General features: G+C 37.2%; 1 protein-coding gene across 2 annotated transcripts in view; it reads left to right on the forward strand.

Annotated features, from left to right (window-relative positions):
• SENP6 (SUMO specific peptidase 6) overlaps positions 1–21,464 on the forward strand; it is a 70,326-nt gene that overhangs the window by 7,362 nt on the left and 41,500 nt on the right. The window contains exons 2-6 of one of the 2 annotated variants that reach the window (XM_034431874.3): positions 3,669–3,762; positions 8,530–8,593; positions 9,514–9,653; positions 11,521–11,616; positions 15,759–15,779. In XM_034431874.3, the coding sequence (XP_034287765.2) occupies positions 3,669–3,762; positions 8,530–8,593; positions 9,514–9,653; positions 11,521–11,616; positions 15,759–15,779 (415 nt within the window). The remainder of the gene's footprint in view (positions 1–3,668; positions 3,763–8,529; positions 8,594–9,513; positions 9,654–11,520; positions 11,617–15,758; positions 15,780–21,464) is intronic. The other variant, XM_034431875.3, reaches the window with a different exon arrangement.

A 21,464-nucleotide genomic window follows, 5' to 3' on the forward strand; every position in this document is an offset into this window, starting at 1 on the left:
GAAATTAAGGATCATGCTAATTCATATTCATCGATGTGCTCTGCTAGTTTTTTGCCTGTCTGTTCTATCTTCCTTATTTATTGATTGATTAGCCCTTGGGCCATATCAAAGGGCAGAGTTCCAGAAACAAATTATTAAAATTTGATAAAAGCAATTTAAAATGGAATTGATAAAACACAAATTAAAATGAAATTGGAATAAAATATGATTTAAAATGAGATTGGAATAAAATGTGAGGGCAATCTGGCTGCGACATCTATCACCCCATTGATCACCAGGGTTGATTCGGCTGATCTGGCTGGCTAGGTGGATGTCCCCTTCCTCCCTCACCACTCCATGTGCGTCCCTCCCAAAGCTTGTGCACTCGGTGGAAGAGGATGACCATCCCAGATAGAAGGAGTGTACTGATCTTTGGTCAAGGATATACGATAGCCTGTCTCTTCTATATAGTGGTTATTGCTGTCCTTATACTGTATGTTGGTGAAACTCCTGGACTACTTGTTGGTTTACCCAAGATGTTTTGAGGGTTTTAGCTAGTTTGTGTGGTATGGTGATGCCGCGTGGTTGTAATAGTCTCTTGGTTGTTCTTGAGATTTTATACACACACACACACACACACACACACACACACACACACACACACACATATCAGGGGTGAAATGCTACCGGTTTGGACCGGTTCCCCCCTACCGGTAGTACAAAATGCTACTGGTTCAAGCGAATCGGTATTTCTGACCATCAGCTGGGCAATGATCAGCTGTGATGTGCGATTTATATTAGCTAGAATCGTTGGATTTCCTGATTTCTAGCTAATCTAAATCACGTGGCACAGCGGATTCTCCCCACCTCACTGTTCTACTTACCTTTGCAGACTCGAAAGGTTTCAAAATGTTCCTTTTCTAGTGTGCACTCAGTAGCAGACTCACAGAACCGGTAGCAGACTTCAGAGGATTTCACCTCTGATACATACATACATACATCAGTGGTATACTTTTCATACCTTGTATTGTTATGCTGTAGTGAGTTGAGTGATCAGGCTTTTTTTTTTTTTAATAAAGTTGCATGTGTATCCATTCTATTGGAAGAATAGAATGTAGGTGATCTGTTTCCTTTTTCTGTTGTTCCAGGTTGCTGCACTGAGTGTGAACTTGTCTGAATAACATTCTAATACAGCTCTTTTTGTGGGAAGTTGGGTTGTTATTTTGGTAGTGGAGCATTTGGTTAGTGTGGGATGTTTTTTCGGCAGCAATCCGGAACACTGAGGTTCACAGCTGCTAAAGGCACTTCACAGATACAATGCTTTGGACCCCAACTCTACTTGCCTTCCAAAAGCTTCTAAAAGAGGAGTTTTTCCAGGGGATATATGTGGGTTGATGCCAGACACTATTTGAAAAGTATCTTTGTATATTTTTTCTATTAGCTTTTATATTTTTAATTCTAATTGTCATTACTGTTTTTTATGTTACAAGCTGCTAAGATTGCATATGATTGAAACAGGATATATATGTGATTGATAAGTACCGGTAAATAAAATGGAGAAATACTGATTTTTGTTATCCATATTTTCAGTCAATATGAGTAACGAATATCTAAGCTCATACTTCCTTCCAGTTGTATTTGATGTTTGTTTTTTGCTAGTATTTCTCTAAACCTTTTTTGTTTTACTTCATTTAGTATAATGCTGTGTGCAGTGAATATTACTTTGGCATATTGTTTGTGTACAGAATATAATGGATGACAGTGAAATAGATGCTGCCTTGTACCATTCAAAATATACATTGTTTAATTCGTATATTTGTAAAAGGATACAAAAATTGGTGTACTATATCCCCAAGGACATCATTTTTCTATTGGTTGCTAAAATGGCATATAATAAGCTTTCTACTTTTCAAGCGTTTTGTGCAATAGTATTAATTTATTAAATTTATTAGCTACCCATCTTAGCACTGGATAACTCTGGGCAGTTTACAATATTAAAAGGATAAAAATATACAAAACCTATATACAATATGAAGAAAATACTATAAAGATGTAAAAACTCAATGCTGACTAAAAGATGGGAAGGGAGGCAGGGAATGCAGTAGGATGAGTGGGGGAAAGGTGGGATCTGTTATTAATCTATATTTGTGATTTAAATTCCAGAGTACCAGTGGCACATGGCAGAATGGGGAGATAGGGGAACTTCCAATTCTATTCAGCTATTGGCTACCCAACTGACCTATCCACTCCCCTTCTAGTGGGTAGTGCTTGAATATGCCTCTCTTGAATTAAGGCAGCAGTGGCACCTCAGAGGAGGTAGTGAAAGAATGATGCTAGAAATTGCAGAAGCAATTTATTATTGTTATTGTTATTGTTGAAGCAATGTGGAGAAAAAGGAAAAAGGGATAAGGCATATCAGAAGCACTGTCAAAAGTTGGATGGAGCTTTTCCTTCCCTATGTGTAGGCTTCTGTGGCATTCCCAGGCAAAGAAGGAACAAACTGATAGTGCTTTCACCTTGCCGGTGCAATTGTGACCATGTATTTTCTTTTTAATTGTGACTGCTTTAGCTGCATGTTGTCTACTAACCATTTCCTAAGAGGTAATGAGATGTTTTAATTATTTAATTTTTTCAGGCTGCAATAGGAATAGCATTCAGAAAAGAACTAATTACAATTCAGATTTCATTTACACCAATGAAACTGGGAAATGTACCAATGGAAATTTTAAGCACCATATTCTAGTAGATGTGATTGATGTCTGTTCCTGTTTCTATTTGAAATCAAAGTACAAATGGTGTTCATAACTAGTGCAGTAAAGAACATTCATTTTTAAGGAGTCAGAAGCAACCCTTTACCAGAATTAGTGAATTTATGATAAGGGTATACATGAACAATATTTTTGCCAAATCCTGCTAATATTTGTTTTCAATAAATTTCTGACTGCTGAGTGGGTATACGGTCAAGTCATTTTTGGAATGTTATAGTTACTGGCGACTTTACTTTGAAATAATGATAGTGCTCTTTAACTTTATAGGATAACACTGCATTTAAAATAAAAATTTGAATTAAACAACTACAGCAATATTAAAAAATAAATGAACTTGTGTATGAACATTGCCTAGATGATCAATTTCACCATGAGAACACAGTTTGAGTCTTCAGAACTTCATATGGATTTTACATGGTCCCCCAGAACCCCTCCAGATGGTAACACATACATACATTTCCTTTAGTAGTAAGCAACATCAAGCAGGAAAAAAACCTCACAGAAAAAGAATTAGAAATAAATACAGTATACATATCCACTTTCCATCATGATATGTTCAATCAAAGCTTTCTTATGCTTTTTAGTAAAATAAAAAAGTGTAGACTAGAATATTAATCTTAGTTGGATCCATGCTATTTTTATTTTATACTCATGTTATTTTATGGAATGGTGCAAACTATATAGAGATTGCCTTACAAGCCTGCATCCCACTATTGGGAAATACAGTACATGCAGTAAGTGCATCTGAACTGCATTTAAATTTAGTTTGGTTTTGTCCACTTCTTTCCCCCAGGTTGAATAAACCTAAATTGTACTTTGGATTGTTCATTATTAAAATTGCTTTATTTTATATATAGATATATATATATATATTTATGAGTTTCTTGGAACCAGAACTGATCCTAACTTATTTCTTTTCAGCTTTGGATAAATCACAGTCCAAGCGGGATGGAGGTTTTAAAAATAACTGGAGCTTTGATCATTCAGAAGAAAGTGAAGGAGATACTGAGAAAGAGTAAGGATATTTTATTCTAGGCTGTTGAAAAATATATAGTAATAGAAGCCTTGAATAATAATTCATTAGTAATAATAAGGTATTCCGCTTCCCCATTCTGATTTTCTTATGCATAATTTAAACAAAGAGAAATTATATTATTTTGATATAGTATGCAGTACATTTTCAGTCTAATCTTTTTCAAAATATGCTATTCTTTATTCCAAAAATAGCTATAAATTAACATTTTAACATTCCTAGAATTTATAATAGAGGTATGAATGAATTAAAGATTGTACTTAATTTAGATTTTAAAAATGAGATTCTCATTTTAAAAATACTGCAGACATAATATTTCCAATTGTTCACTTTGTGCCTTCTACATTTTACTTACTAATGTTTGAAAACTATAAACCAGGTAGAAACATTATCAAATGAATGCTATCTAAATCTACTGGAAAGGTGGTTGGGTTTTTTTTTTTTTTTTGCCTACACATGCAATATAAATTGAGAAATATTGCCACAATTATAAAGTCTGAGATTCTTAACTAAGAAACCTGTGATCAATTGAACAGTCTTGAAACATAAGTTCATTTTTTGTCATTAGATTTATATGGGACTGAATTGCATTTTATTTTTATGTTTCAAATTGTATTGATTTAGAATAAAGGAACAGATTAACACTCTTTTCCTAATAAATAGACAGATGTGATAAAATTAGTAATACTTTAAATGTTTAATAAAAATAGACTTACCTTATGTCCTGATATTATTTTAGTGAGAAGAACGAAATAAATAAATGTGAAAATGTTTGAATTATAAAGACTATGAATATTTTACATCCTATAGAACCTAAGTCTTCTGATCCATAAGATATTTTCCTAAATATAAAATATGTAAATGCATATGAATTTATACAATTTATATACAAATTAACAGTTTTTGATGTGTATAAATAGTAATATATGTCATATTTTCTAAGCAATGGAATATTTCAGTATTGAAACAGCAAGAGAGAAGAGGGAACGAAGGAAGGAAGGAAGGATGGATGGATGGATGGATGGATGGATGGATGGTTAAGTGAACCACCGCCATGTTTAAGTTAGTAACACGGTTTTAAGTTGAATCTGGCTTCCCCATTGACTTTGCTTGTCAGAAGTTCGCAAAAGATGATCCCATTACCCCAGGACACCACAACCATCATAAATATGAAACAGTTACCAAGCATCTGAATTTTGATCATACGACTATGGGGATGCTGCAGTGATCATAAGTGTGAAAAAAGGGCCACAAGTCACTTTTTTTCAGTGCTGTTGTAATTTAGAATGGTCACTAAATAAATGGTTGTAAGTCGAGGACTACCTGTACCTTGTGATTATGAGAAAGACAAGTGGCCAGCAGCCACCTTAGAAAAGGCCAGGCCAGGTGCACCTCGTCAGCAGCAGGAAGAAGATGACAGTGATAGTGGCTAAAAGGGAAGAGATGGGGGGGGGGGAGATGGACACAGGGTGGAGGGAATGAGTTGAATAGCACCTTGCGATTGTAAATGCAGGCAGGCTACCAAGCACCTGAATTTTAATCATGTGAGTGCAGTGCTGCTGCTGTGGCCATAACTTTAAGCTCCGGGCATAACTTCAAATAGTCATTAAGCAAGGACTACCTGTATACCATATGTGATGGCAATACATTTAATATGGCTTTTCAAAATGGCTATTCTATATCTACTTAAATGCAAATTATTAACTACCACCTGAGGAACTATCTCACTGGTTTGGCCAGCCCCACATGTTCCAATAGAAGGGACATGCTGCGGATCCTTTCTGTCATGGAATTCTGTCTGGCAGAGTTCAGAGAAGAGCCTTTTCTGCCTTGTTTCCCATCCTCTGGGACATTGTGCCCTGTGATCATGGAACTTTGGTTTTTGCCATTAATTCCTGTACTAATTACTCTATAATTTTTCTTTAATATAATAAAATGCTGATATCATACCCCTGGAAAAAAACCAGGATCAGTGCCAATGTGACCAATCTTTTGAATCACCTATTTTTTAAAAAATGATTTGGGTTTCACAAAGCAATCCTTTGTTTAAAAACATGTATTTGCAACTAAATTCAGCAGTATTCAGCTAAACATTTGTTTTCAAAGGACAGTGAAAATGAAATATCCTGGGGGATTGGAAAATTGATTGAACATAAACACATCCGTTAGAGGAAATGTACTGCAAAGTATTTTGCAAATGTAAATTACGTATTTACACTATATGTAAATTTTATACTAAATGTTAAAAAATTTACACTAAATGTAAACTATGTATTTACAGCCTCTAGACACACACACACACACACACACACACACACACATATAGAGTGTGTATACGTACATATACATACATGCGTGCCTCTGGGTAGCTTGTACTTTAAAAGCAAGAACAATTTAAAAAATCAAGAAACACATCATGGAAAAGAAAAAAAAACCCAAGCATAGCAACATTTCTACAGATAGTCCTCAATAATAACTACAATTGGGATTAGAATCTCAGTCGCTGAGTGAGATGGGCGTTAATGAGATGGCTGTGTGACTGCTTTGTTCAATCCCAGCACTCTCAGTTGCAGTTGGTAAGTGATATTCTCCGAGGTTGTTAAGTGGATGAAGCAAAAGAGCTTTCTGCTTAAGTATTTTAGCTTGTGTGAAATTAAAATTCTCTTAGCAGGCAACTCTTTCACTCTCAAACTTTCTATAGCTCACTGAAGAGTCTTCACCTCTTCTTGGTTCCCTCCACTTGCAACCTTCCCTGACAGCTTTTCAGTTGACTTTGGAATTTGATTTTGGAATTTCCCAATTGGTTTTGGCATCTTGAATTGACTACATAATCCCTTTAGCAACCTGTCACAAAGAAGCAGAGTCACATGACACCATATGTCCCTCACTACCTACATTGCTGTATTCTGGACCTCTTATAGCCTCCAAGTGCACTTAAAGATTGGACATAGCAACCACATGTCAACCAGTCATAACTGTGAACTGGTTGCCAAACACCTAAAATGAGGTCACATGACCATTATGGGGGGACATTTTATTATGGCCAGAATTGCTTTGTGGGCCACAAAGCATCCTTTCTGTGGCTGTTGTAACAGTTATTGAATGACTGGTCATAAGTCAAGGACTACATGTGCTGGACTTCAGCAGCTACCCTATGTCTACCTGGGAGAACAGATGTTCCAGAGATATTTGGAACAACATTAAAGTGGTAGCCATACTGATTTCTGGGGGAAATAATAATAATAATAATAATAATAATAATAATAATAATAATAATAATAATATAGGGCAGGTGCTGGGACAGAGAAAGCTTGTTTCCTAGATGTCAACAAATGATGTTGTTTAACAGAGGGGATCGGGAGTGTGCCCGATCGGGAGTGTGCCCATTCTCCCCAATCTTATTGGGTGGGCAGAAACAATGGGAGATAGACAGTTCCTCAAATAGCTAAGTTCTATGCCATAAAGTCCTTTATAGATAAAGAGTATCTGGAATTGTCCCTATATGCCCCTAGCAACTAGTACAGGTCATAGAGCAATGGAATCACATGGCATAACAGACCAGGTCCATCATTACCTGCATTGCCATATTCTGGATCTGTTATAGTCTCTAGATGCTCTTAATAACAGGGCAGCTTGTTACTAATACATATTAATATGTAATGTAGGAACTCCAGGGGTTCATACTTTTTCCAGGGTAAAGCTGCTTGTTAGTAGAATAGAAGTAAGTGTAATATAATAATAGCTCTTAAAGACTCACTGAATGATAGTTTATCTGGTACCTTATCAGTGAAAGCTATGAGATATTGTAGCAAAACCACACATATATAGAAACACAGTTATTGTGACATGCTGTGTTTGAGAGTGACACAAAGAGTTGGGCTATTTGGAAATGTGACAATCTATTTAAAGTACTGTACAAGTCAAATCCCTTTCTTAGCGTTATACAGTACCAGATTGCTCAAAACCTTATTGATTCATTCAGATCATTTCTAAACTGCTTCTTTTGTTTTGCTCCCTGGATGCTTTCTCCTCACGATCCTAGCTGAACTTGCTATCTTAGGGCTGTGCCATTGCATCATACTGGCCTAATGCTAACAGTAATTTCAGCATTCTCCTTATCTGGTAGCTCATATGGTTGCACATTCCTTTCTTCTCAGGTCACTGGGAGGGTCTACTTTTCTTTCCCCCCCTGCTGTTGCTTCCTTATGTTTTGCTCTAAAGTAGCTTTCAGTTTTTGGATTGCATTGATTAATTTATTGCCCTGAAATCATTTTAAAGAGGTATGGTGTAGAATTAAAGGCACTGGGCTGGAAACTGGGAGACTGAGTTCTAGTATTGACTACCTAGAAACCAGGTAGGTGACTTTGTGCCAGTCACACACACTCTGCCCTTGGACAACGACAATTGCAGAAGATCCCCCCCAACTGAGTTTTATTGAAAGACCAAAATATAGCAACAATATTAAACTTGTCAAATAGGTAGGAAAGAGAAATGGAGATTTGAGAGGATATTATATTCATTGCAGTTTTGAAGTCTCCAATGCTAAAATGTTGAATGTTATGGGACCTATTTTTGAAATAAAATTCTATATAAACTTCATCTTTAAATAAAATAGTGCTTAGCCTAGAGAAAAAAATCAAATGAAAATATTCTTTGAAATATGAACATTTTGCAATGGTTGTTGAAACCTAGTTCTGTTGTCTTAATCTATGTCGGTGAAAATTTAAATATATTTTTCTTCTTATGTAGTGAAGCCAATTTGCTGACATTTGATGAAAGCGATGGAACTTGTAGTCCCAATGGTGAAAGAAAAGTGAGTATATAAAATATAATGTACATTTATTCACTTTACAAATGCCATATCACATGAAATCTTATATCTATTTACTCCGAGCTAATTCTGATATAGTCTTTGACTTACAACAGCAACTAACGACCAGCTCATAATGTATCTTATTTTGACTTCAGTGAAAAGTAATGATAATATGTGAATATATCCAATGTATTTTGTAGATGGTAGCTTATGTGTTGTCATTATTTTTACTTTTCATGCCAACCTAAAAATTAACTAAATTTGTGGATTTTTTAAAAAAATTAATTTCTCAAATACAGATAGCCCTCGACTTACAACCATTTGTTTAGTTACTGTTCAAAGTTACAATGACACTAAAAAAATGACATGACATTTTTTACACTTACAACCATTGTAGCATCCCCATTGTCACATGATCAAAATTCAGACACTTGGCAACTGGTTCATATTTATGATGGTTGCAGTATCCTGGAATCATGGGGTCCCCATTTGCAACCTTCTGACCAGCAAAGTTAATGGGGAAGCCAGATTTACTTAACTGTATTTCTAACCTAACAACTGAACTGATTCACTTAACAATTGTGACAAGAAAGGTTGTAACTGGGACAAAACTCACTTAACAACTGTCTCACTTAGCAACAGAAATTTGGGACTCAATTGTGTTGTAAGTCGAGGGCTACCTATGTCCAGTAATCAACCCTCCATCCCCAGTTTCCTGAGCAGCATACAATTTCTTTAAAATATAAGGTATAGAGAAGTATTTCATTCCGAAAGTTTTAATCCTATTATTTGAGCAGGATCTTCCAGTTTGGGGACATTTGAGACAGTACGAAAAGCCCTGAAAATGTTTTAGTATTTGAAAGCTTGACAGAACTATAATTTCCTCTTTTGATATGATGGTTTATGTTGTTTTATTTCAGCCATGTCGCCATCGCTTAGGTTTTGGAACCAGAAATGAAGCCTTAAGGACATACAGCAGACGAAACAAAAGTGACACTCCTGGAACTTTAAAAAGCACCCCAACTGGACTTAACATATCGGGAAGCGGAAGGAAAATATGGTGTAGTGCTTTTCAGATGATCTCAAAATTGTTTAATATGTGGTGTATGTCTAGAGGACATGTTAGTTATGAGAGTGCTACTAACACTGTTCAGCTGTCTGTTTCCACTTGGGTGATATATTTTAAGCAAGTATAAAAACACATCTATTATAATATCCAAATATTATTATAGATATATATATTGGAATATATAACTATATATAAAAATGTCTAAACTACACAGAACTTTACAGAAACGGACCGAAAAGATTGGAGCACACTATTTGTGCTATTGAACAATCAAGAGAGAAAAATTTCCCCTTTCCAGCTAAAGCTTACAGTGTATCCAATAATGCCTGCATTATTAGCAAACGAATTGCCTGTGGCTATATCTTCTGTTGCCAGTATCTTCAATTGCTATGTTGAGTTGCATGATGAAAAATCACAGAATGCAAAGGACAAAATTAGACTTAATCTCCTGAAGACTATTTGTTCCAATGATAGTATTATGCTACACTAACTGCTTGTGGTATGCTTTTAAATAAGAGTTATGGCCACATTTTTCCAACAAAGGAATATATACTATAGGTTTGATGTCAGCTTTCCAGAAAATGTTGACTTGGGCTTTTCTTGCATCATTTTTTAAAAAATTCTGTAGCATTGTTTTTTAAACTTTGCACCTATGCCAATTCCTATAAAAATAAAAACTGTTTAGCAAACATTCAAATAATTGTTCTCTTTCCCCTCTAATCACAGTAGCTATAACCTTGCTAGTGCCCCAGTTGGAGGAGAAAGAGAAGTTTTTGAAATGCTATCTAGCAAATGAGTGAATGTATAATTATTTTTTCCTTGTCTTTAATAAACTTTAAAACTTTATAATTGTTGCAATGTACTATTGTGTATTTGGCTTTAAATATTTGTATTTCCCTTGCACTGTGAAATTAAGCAGTGTTAATTTTATATATTCTTCAGGTGAACAAGATGAATTCTAATAGTTCATAGTTCAGATTTTTTGGGGAGGATCTGCAAATTTTGTCTTTTTAGTTATCAAGCTGGAAAGACAATATTAATAAAACCATACATTGTAAAACTTGTATAATTAGTATCACAACTACACATAAGTAATTCTCTGTCAACTCTTTTGTTTTTACCATTTTTAATTTCCTTTGCCAATTGACCCAGCAATATTTCCTAACATATTTACTGTGATCATCATCACCGAAATTATTAACTAGATTTTTGAAATGGACAAATTTGTTTCAATACTGAATTTTATTCTTTTAATTTTTTATTTACTGTTTTAAAAGAAAAAGAAAACAAATAAGCAAAAATTAAAAAAATGGTTCAGAAATCTTTATAAGAATTCCTGTACATTTATAAGAATTCCTTTATAAGAATTCCAAGCACAAAGAAATGCTTGGCATTTCTTTGATTAAAAATTAACCATGGAAAACATTAAGTTGCATTTAACTTCATTAAATAGTTTAAATAGTGTAAGAATTTAAATCTCTTGAGTTTAGTGCCCTAATCTCCAATAACGCTGACTTTCCAATTGTTATTGTGAAACAGATTGTTGTTTTTTGTGTGAATGTGTGTTGAGAGAGAATAAAACTGCAACTTTTTAAAAAAGCTTTTTCACCCTACTACACAATATCTACACATATTTACAATATGAAGATCCTTCATATTTCTTTTACTGGCTGCCAGTTGCTACTAATTAAGCACTTAAGCAATTGCTATGATTAGACAGCGTTGTGGAAGCTCTGATTCATTCATTCATTCATTTAGAGAATAAAATGACTGAAGACTATTTAAAATGAGTTGAACGTTCGGTCCTGTTGTGAATAATAACAATAATACTTTTTCTATTTTATTATTACGTTTGCAGTTTAAATGCTGAAAATATATCCTGTTCAGAATCAGAAGTACAGGCCAGACGTTTCTGTGCTCACACACAAACACGAGTAAAAACAGCAGCACAAAGGTAAGTTCTAAAAATCATAGACCATCAGTCTGACTTTATTAGGTTTGTCTTTGGTGTAATTTATACTCAGTATTTAAATGTGATATGCTATTCATAGAATCAGAGACTTAGAAGGGATATTTGAGGTCATCTAGGCCAACCCCCACCCAACCCCTGATTCAAGGCAGTATGGATTACAGCATCTATGATAGATGATAATCCATCCTCTGTTTGAAAACCTTAGTAAAATGAACTAACCACTTCACATGGCAATCTATTCCTCTTGCTGAAAGCTGATCTTTTGGAATAATTTCTTCTAATGCCTGGTTTGAGCCTACTTCCTTAATAGTAATAGTAATCTGTTGATAATGGTATTGTCCTCTGGGGCAATCTAGAACTTAAAGAATTGAGTCAGCCTTTCAGATATTTGAACACTGATATCAGGTTTCCCTTCAGTCTGTAGACCAGGGGTGTCAAACCTGCGTCGTCACGTTGTCATCATGTGATGTGTATGACTTTTTCCCCCCTTCACTAAACTGGGGGTGGGTGGCATGTGATGCATCCGGCCGCAGGCTGCAAATTTGACACCCCTGCTCTAGACCAAATGTGCCAATTTGGGATAGTAATACCACCTGCTATTATACTCCAGTTTGTGGAAGAACTATTGATGAGCATTCCTACAGCAATGCTCAGTAAAGCATGTATCCACTTAGAATTCATCTGACTGGCCTTCCCTTTAACCAGCTTGTTAATGAGAATGCCATGAGGTTCTTAGTCTGATGCTTTGTTAAAAATAAGATTCATTACGTCTGCAGCACTACTACAACTTGCTATGGAACTTCCTTGATCAAAAATGAGAAAAGATGAGTCCAGCAAGGTTTAGTTATGATATGTACATGCTGGATTATGAATGACTGAATTCTATCTACAAAACAATCTCTTTGGAATTTTCTTCGTTATAGACGTCGGACAGACAGATCTGTAGTTTCTTGGATCAATTGTTTTCCCTTTTTAAGATAGGGATAATATGCACCCTCCAGTTATTCTGGATTTATTAAAGATAGTGTATAAGGATTCACCTGAAATTATCAGCAAGTTCAGTCACTATCCTAAAATGTATTTCCTTTCAACTGGAAGATTTAAATTTATTCAAGATTGACAAGTATCCCTGAATATATTTCTATCTCAAAGTTCAGTTTCATCCTTCATTCTGTTCTTCACAATTTCTCAATAGGATACATACTGTCTAGTTAGAAGATTAAGCCAAAATACTAGTTGAATAGGTCTGCCTTCCTTTTGGTCTCTTTAGCATTTTTCCTTCTTAACTGAGCAATTGATATATTCTTGTATCTTTTCTGAATGTTGAGTATATCTGAAGAAGACTTTCTTGTATGTGATTTTAAGCTTCATTTGCTAGCTTCTTTATAGTTCTGTGCTAGCTGTTTGTGTTGTTTTAGTGACATTTCTTTCATCTATATATAGCCTTTAGGTTTGTTTCATTCAGTTCTTCATTCAGTTCTTCACATATCCATGTTGGCTCCATGAGCTTGGCATTTTAATTATTTTCAATTGTGCTTTTAGTATCACCTTTTTTGGGGGAACTTTCCCTTTTCCATTAGTTTCTCCTGCTATTATGCTTTCATTTTTCATGTATTACCCAATATAGTACTATAGAGGCTTTAGTTGTTGAAGTATTCAGAATTCCTAACCTGTGGAATTTAAAGTTGTTGAATAATCCTGGACAACTTTAGAACTTTAACTTTTCCTTGCAGCAAAAATTAGTTGGGACCTTAGGGGAGGGGGGTTGCGTGCGTGCATACCCACACCCATAATTCTATGCCCCCCGCCCACATGCATGTGCGCACGACACCACAGCCCCCACTCCTGAAACGCGATGACCTGGTAGGCCCGTTTTTCTCTCTCACCTGGCTCCAGAGCCTTTCTAGGAATCTGGGGAGGGTGAAAACAGCCTTCCCCACCAGAGGCCCTCCAGAGGCCAGAAATGGCCCATTTGCCAACTTCTGGTGGGCAAACGGGCCGTTTTCAGCCTCTGGAGGACCTCCGGGGGTGGTGGTGGGGAAGGCCATTTTTGCCCTCCCCAGACTCCTAGAGAGGCTCTGGAGGCTGGGGATAGCAAAAAACAGGCTTTCTGGTCCCACCGGAAGTTGGCAAACAGGCCATTTCTGGCCTCTGGAGGGCCTCCGGGGGGGTGGGGAAGGCCATTTTTGCCCTCCCCAGACTCATAGAAATGCTCTGGAGCCAGGTGAGAGAGAAAAATGAGCCTTCCCCACCACCGCCCCAAGGCCCTCCGGAGGCAGGAAACAACTTGTTTCCCTACTTCTGATGGGCCCAGAAGGCCTGAAAATCAGCTGGCCGGCACGTGCATGCATACCAGAGCTGAGCTTGTGTCCCCACTGATACGGCTATGCGTGCCACCTGTGGCATGCGTGCCATAGGTTCGCCAGCACGGGCCTAGAGCTTGTTCAAGAATGTGGTTCTGAAATTGTTTTCCATTTGTATGTTATTGAATGTTCGTGAATGTTTATGAAAGTTGTTTCCAGTCGTTAAATTTATAATAGGGACACAGTGATGGCATTTTGATTTGGGGCAGATTGCTATTTCATTACTGTGTTTAATACAGGAGTTATTTTTCTAAAGTTTGTTTGGCCATTTTATTTTCAGCCTTGTTTGTAATTTGGAAGTATTAGAAAATAATGCATTTTTTAATATTACCAAGAACCATACTCATGTCCTACTGTGAGCTTCAGAGAGTCCTTTAATGTGATCCAGCAGAGTTTATCTTACACATATAAAGGAAAGTTTAGTTTTCCACTATCACCATTAAAGATATCTTAGCTTGTTTGGCTTATCTTGGCAATTTCATTAAAATACTTCATTTTTTTAATAAATAAGTTCTAGGTATATAGATGGGCAACTTTCAGATGTTTTGTCTATACCGTGTTTCCCCGAAAATAAGACAGGATCTTATTTTCTTTTGAACCCTGAAAAGAAAACTGAAAAGGTTGAAAACTGAAAAGAACCCTGAAAAGAAAACCCTGGGTTTTCAGTGGGGGCTTATTATTTTGGGGGTGGTCATGGTTGCGTCAGGCTGTTTGCCTGAGGCCATGCCTGTGTCCTCACGTCCATGTGTCTGGCTCTTCAGGAGCCTGTTCGCAAGAGAACAGCCACCGGCACCTCTTGCCACTTGGTGTCCACCCAGCAGACACCCCTCCCTCTGGCCAGGCAGCGGGCCACTCACCGACCAAGCAGTATCCCAGGATCACGATGTGGGCGAAGCCGGTGAGCACCAGATCCTTGAGAAGTCCGTGCCGCCGCCATCCCAGCACTGAGGATGGCTTCCTCTGTGGCTTCCAAACCCCAGCTGGAAGCCGCTGGAAGCAGAGAAGAGGCCGGTCGGGCCAACCGCCTGCTGCCGAGTCTTCTGGGAGCTGGGGCAGCCGCATGGACCTGGAACCATAGAGCAGGAAGTCCGCCCTATGGTTCCAGGTCCATGCAGCTGCGCCGGCTCCCAGAAAACTCGGCAGCAGGCGGCTGGCCCGAGCAACCTCTTCTCCGTTTCCAGCCGGGGTTTGGAAGCCGCAGAGGAAGCCATCCTCAGTGCTGGGATGGCAGTGGCATGGACTCCTCAAGGACCTAGTGCTCACCGGCTTCGTCCACATCATGATCCTGGGATACCGCTTGGTCAATGAGTGGCGCTCTGCCTGGCCGGAGGGGGGTGTCCGCTGGGTGGGCACCAAGTGGCAAGAGGTGCCGGGTGGCTGCTCTTTTGCAAGCGGGGCAGGAGTTTTCAGGCGAGGGGGATGGATGGGAGGTAGGTGAGCACCAAGAACGCTGGAGCAGCTCCCGATCAGCTCAGTTGATCCGTGGGTTGCCATTAAGGAGCCCAGCTGCCATTAGCAGGTCCTTATTTAATTACTCCTTCAAATAAGTGTTGGTCACCTGAAACTAATGAGGCAATCAGCTGATAACTGCATCTTGGTTGTAGTTTAGGTTTAAATTCCCTTATAAGTTTAGTGCTACTTAACAATGAATGTTCTGCATTTGATTTAAATGTTAAAATCTAGGTTTCTAAAAGCACATTTTAAAGAACTCATATTGAAGGGCTTTGTATCTTACAATATTTCTCTCTTTCATATTTTAAGCAATCGGGATCTAAAAGAAAGGTAAGCACAAGGTGAAATGGACATGATAATGAGAATACGTAGAAGTATTGTTTTCTGGCACTACTGAATGGATTTTTCTTACCTGGAATAGTAAATGAGATAGGATTATCAACAGATATCAGCTCTGGTTACATTTATTCATAGCTTTAAGTTGTTTAAGTTGCTTCTGGCTTATTTTGAATAAGCAAATGTGCCAGTGCATGCTATTTCATATGTCCCATTTTACTGCTTTTAGTCAAAGCATGTCAGGAATTTGAAATTAAGAATAAATGTTGCCTTTAGATTCTGCCTTGATATGGAAAATATAAACGAAGACTCCAACTTGACACAAAACTTGGTAAATTAGTTATGAGATGATCTGAAGGGTATATGACATTGGAAGTAAGAAATAATCTTTAATGTGATAGAGATGCTTATAATTTAGAATCAAAATCATTGAAAGGCTTAGGTGGTTGGTAAAAGTGTCCTTCAGCAGGACAAAATGACTTCCAGAGTTCTATTATATTGGATGCAGAGGTGGGCGTCACATACTGTAACAACCGGTTCGCCTGGAACTGAAAATGTGAGTGTGTGGGGCATGTGCATGTGCGCTGCATCGAAAAACCGGCAATTATATAGGATGTGATAGCACCAGGGCAGGTGGGCGGGCCCAGCCACTGATCAGAACTACTGGTTCGCCTGAACCAGTCTGAACCGGCAGCAGCCCACCACTGATTGGATGGTTTCTTCTCTAGGCTTTACAGTTAACAAGGAGACCTCATTTAAGAACCACTCCTTCAGCAGCTGTTCCAAGTTATGATGGAGCTTAATGAATGGTCCTTATGACTGGTGCTCAAAGTTCTGGCTGTCCCAGCACTCCTGCAGTTACATGATCACAATCTGGACTCTTAGCAACCAACTGACATTTACAATGGTTGCAGCATCATATAGTCATTTGATAGCTATTTGTGACATTCCTTCCTGGCTTCTCAGAGTCAGTTGAGAAATCAAGAGGGAAGGTCACAAGTTGCTCTGGCAACTGGCTTGGAATCATCCATCCCTTCCTTCCTTGCAGAGTGGCTCATGAGCCACTCATGCATTCTCCTCCACCTGGCAAGAGCCATCCGTGGTCTCTTGCACATTGCACTGTGCATTGCACCACACCTTAACTGCCCACTGGCCTGCTTGCAAGCCATCTGGGACCTCCTTCATGATCCATGATTCTTGCTTACCAATGGCAATAGGGAGTACTAAGATTGCGGTTGCTAAGCAGTATGGTCATGTGATGTCACATTTTGTGACTACATCACTTAGTGATGGAAATTCAAGTCCCAATTACTTAGTTAACCAAGGACTAACAGTATGAGATGCAGAGAAAGAGATTTGGAAAGGGATGTGAGAATCATGATGGTCAGGATCATGACAAATAGATTCAGTTAGTCAGATTAATTGGTTATATTTTTTATATATTTAATGCATTTGGACTTCTTTTCTACTTAGGTTGTCTTGGTCAAATACTGTTAATGCATCTATTTTCAGAATAGAAATAGTGAATAAGAAGAATTAAAATTATTTGGATCCATTTTTAAATTGTTTAATTTTTAATTTGTTAAAGCTATAAAAGTCAAAATTATAAGAAACAAAATAATTTATTATAATTTATAATTAAAATAATTATATAAATTATAAGTTTTAAAATTATTTCTTTATTTTTAATAGTAGTAGTAGTAGTAGTTTATTGATTGATCTTATAACTTCATCAATAAAATAAAATAAATACAGTGCATAGTATAGTTCCAGAAAAAGATAGATAGGAAATAAAATGTGTTAATATAAATAATCGATAATCAGATAAATAAATGTCCCTTACAAGATATTCCAGTTTGTTCAGTGTATTGGGTTCTTGGGACCATTGCCTTAGTTATAAACTTAGCAGTTCTGCATACAATATATACATTTAAGCCCAAGAGGAAGTATGATGGTCTGTGGTTTGGTAGGCACTGGGGGGACCAGTGCAGCCTCAAACTTCTGTGATGCCCCCCAGATTTCTTGATCTATTCGCTTTTTTTAAAAGATCCTTTTCGTTTAACTAAATAAATTACAATGTGTCATACTGCAAAACATCTTTAATTAGCCTTTTATCATCATGTTTCTTCAACCATGTAATTGTAGCCCACAAATACCTCACTGGTAGAATATTTGGGGGGAGGGGGGGCTGTTTAGTTTTCCGGTACAATGTCCTGAGTAGCTAACTAAGCTTTTGGATAAAGAGATGTTTTGTGGTACTATTTCCTTAATATCATCAGACTATTAATTAATTTTACGAGATTGGTAGCTCATTACAATGACTAATAGTGTGGTCCTATCTTATCAGCAGTAATAACAAAGTTTAGAGATTAATGCTGAAGTATTCATCTTATTTAATTCTTTACCTAAAAGAACGGTGTCATAGCTAAAGCTCCCAGATACCTGAAAACCTCTATTTTTTTACATTAATTTACATGAAGTAAGTTACTAATTCTGTAGCATAGTCTGGCTCAAATTACAAAATGTGTTTGCTGTTATAGAAACGTGACCTTTTAAAAACTATATTATTAATTTTATTTCAATTTACCTGAAAGGAATATTTTGCTTTCCCTTTTATAAGCAGCTTCACATCAGTTATGATAAGGATTTTAGGATAAAATTTTAAGTGTATTGGTTTAGGTAGGACATTTCACAACCAATTTATTTGATTTTTTTTTTTTATAAAAGTAGTTTTTATTGAATATAAATATTAAAAAAGACATACGTAACATATACACAACAAACAAGAAAGAAGAAGAAATTACACTCTTTTTGTGTATATGTTGTATAAATGTTTGTTGTGTATAAATTTATTTGATTTTATATGAATATTTATTTTCCCATGCCAAGTTTGAGAATGTATCCTATCATTTGCTGTGGATATTGAAATAAATTAGTTTCTGAAACAAAAAGGTTTTAAAAAATTATGATATTTATGTAATTACTTACCAAGCAGATCTAAATTATATTAAAATAACCAAAATATCTTTACAATTCCCAAGGCATGTCACAACATTTAAGCACCCCTAATGTTTGGAAATTGAAAGTTGAAAAATTCGACACACTCTAATTTATCTGTATGGAAAAATAGTGTACAGTACACGTTTGGAAAAGTACTGTATGATCTCAGGCAGAAATTATTTTGATTACTGGCTTATAGTGGGGCGGCATGGTGGCTCAGTGGTTAAGACATTGGGCTTGTTGGCTGGAAAGCTGGCAGCCCAGATTCGAGACCTGAGTGCCATCTGATGGGTGAGCTCCCATTCTTGCTCCAGCTCCTGCCAACCTAGCGGTTCGAAAGCATGTAAATCAAGTAGATAAATAGGCACTACTTTGGTGGGAAACTAGTGGCATTTTGGAAAATAAATTCCACAAGAACTGTTGGAATTCTTTTTTATTGATGCAGAATATAATAACAGAATCCCAAAAGCCTGATAGAGATTCTCTGTTCCCCCATATTATACCAAAGAGAATCCAGGTGGAGTAATCTTGAGTTTCTTTTGACCCTCTTCTCCCTCTCTGGTCCATATGGGTGTTTCATTTTAATGGCTGTTGAATTTCTTCGTGAAGGCCATCTCCATACTTCCTTACAGCTAGGAATGAATCCTAAAGATCTCAAACCCTATATGTTTCATCCTTCAGTACAGTACAATAAGATTGGAAGCTTCACTCTTTTTTTTAATTTAAGTGCAATTGATTAAGCATTCTGCGTTCAGTTTAACAACCATGGCTTAACCCACTATCCTTTGTTTGCTTGAGATGACATAAGTAATCATAGGAAATTGTAATTAATATAAAACAATTAAAGCAACCAGATTTCTTGTGTCCATTATGTGTTGTATTATTGCTGTTGTTATTTCAATTTATTAGCTGCCTCTACCAAAGGAATTAAGGTTAAGAAAAAAAGTAAAACACAATTGACATGTAAGGGCTAGAAGCATAGCATTATGACTTATTATAGCTATTGAATATGTCACAATGTGACATATTGTGGGGAGGGAACTTAAGTCTCTCTTTTTTGGATATTTGAAAGGTGATAGATGTGCATGCAATTAGTCACAGAGATACTGTATTCTTCCTTAGTCTGCAGTGAAGTATCTTAAGTCTTTGCAAGTGTCATTTTTAACATACCCTTCAATTTTTTAAATTTAATTTATTTATTTTAATTCATTGCAAATTACATCATTTATACCATAAAAGCTTTAATACACTAACAGGAAATGCTGTAGATACTATAAAATTTAAATTAATTATTTTTTCCTAAAGTTAAGCAAAATGTAACTGATTGTTAGATATGCAGCGGACTTGCCCATTATTTGTGGGGAATATGTAAATGGAATTTCATGTGTTGCATCTTTAAGTGATACAACTGTCTAGTATATGAAATATATTTGCAAAGTGTCATAGGTTAATGATAAAGCAGAAGTTTATGGTGAATTACTTTAAGTGAACAGTTTTTTTAATAGTCACCTATTTATTTTCTATATATTTATTAAACTGATTAATAAACATTATCAAGTAATTAAGTGACATAAATCCATGATGCATAGAGAAAAAATATATTTTTTTAAAAAAAGTAGATAGGCAGAATATATACATTGTTTTATTCACCATACATCTAAAGTATTGCCTGCAATACGTCTATTGCAATTGAGATAAAATATAAAGTTCATCAAAATTCAATAGAGTAGTGGTTCCTGCCATCTTAAGTTTTCTATTGTTGGGCAGTTATCATTTTATCTGCTAAATTTAAATAAATAATGTTGGTTATTTTTAAGATTGATATTTGTCCTATAAATAAGAGTGGCAGGTGAGTATTTAGTTCAGTGGTTCTCAACCTGTGGGTCGCGACCCCTTTGGGGGTTGAACAACCCTTTCACAGGGGTTGTCTAAGACAGTGGTCACCAACTGGTGGTCCTTTGGTGGTCTGCGGAGAAATTTTCGTATTTTTGCAGGTGGTGCAATACGGAAAAAGGAGCGCAGGCCTTGCCATCTGGAATGAATGGTGCTGCTGTGGCGGGGGGGGCGGCAGAAGCGGGAAGAAGCGGCGTTTGCAATAGCTGGAAGCTGCGGGAGCGAAGCACTACTTTCATTTGCACGGCAACAGCATTCTGCCTTGGTGTATTTGTGCCAGCCAGTGGCGCAAAGCAGCCCTCCTCTCCTGCTGCCTGGGACTCAGAGTGGTAAATGGCATCTGATCTAGAGAGCAGCCGGATTTTGCTCTCTAATCTGGATGCCAGATCGGCCCCCTGCAAGCTCTTGTCTCTTGAGGAGCGCTCCCTGAAGCGGGGCTGGAAACTTTGGTCGGGCTCCTCGAGAGACGAGAGCTTGCAGGGGGGAGATCTGGTGGCTGCAATGGAGAGCAAAATCCGGCTTCTTCTCTCCACTGTAAGTGCGGCATCAGGATTCCGCCTTGGTATATTTGCGGCACAAGGCAGCCCTCATCTCCTGATGCTTGGGACTCGGAGTGGTAAATGGTGACTGGTCCGGGAGCAGTCGGATTTTGCTCTCCATTGCGGATGCCAGATTGGACCCCTGCAAGCTCTCGTCTCTCGAGGAGCACTCCCTGAAGTGGTGCGGAAAACTTTGGTTGGGCTCCTCGAGAGACGAGAGTTTACAGGGGGCCGATCTGGCATCCGC

Source organism: Pantherophis guttatus, chromosome 1, assembly GCF_059756535.1.
Source record: "Pantherophis guttatus breed Tessera chromosome 1, ASM5975653v1, whole genome shotgun sequence".
Taxonomy (NCBI): domain Eukaryota; kingdom Metazoa; phylum Chordata; class Lepidosauria; order Squamata; family Colubridae; genus Pantherophis; species Pantherophis guttatus.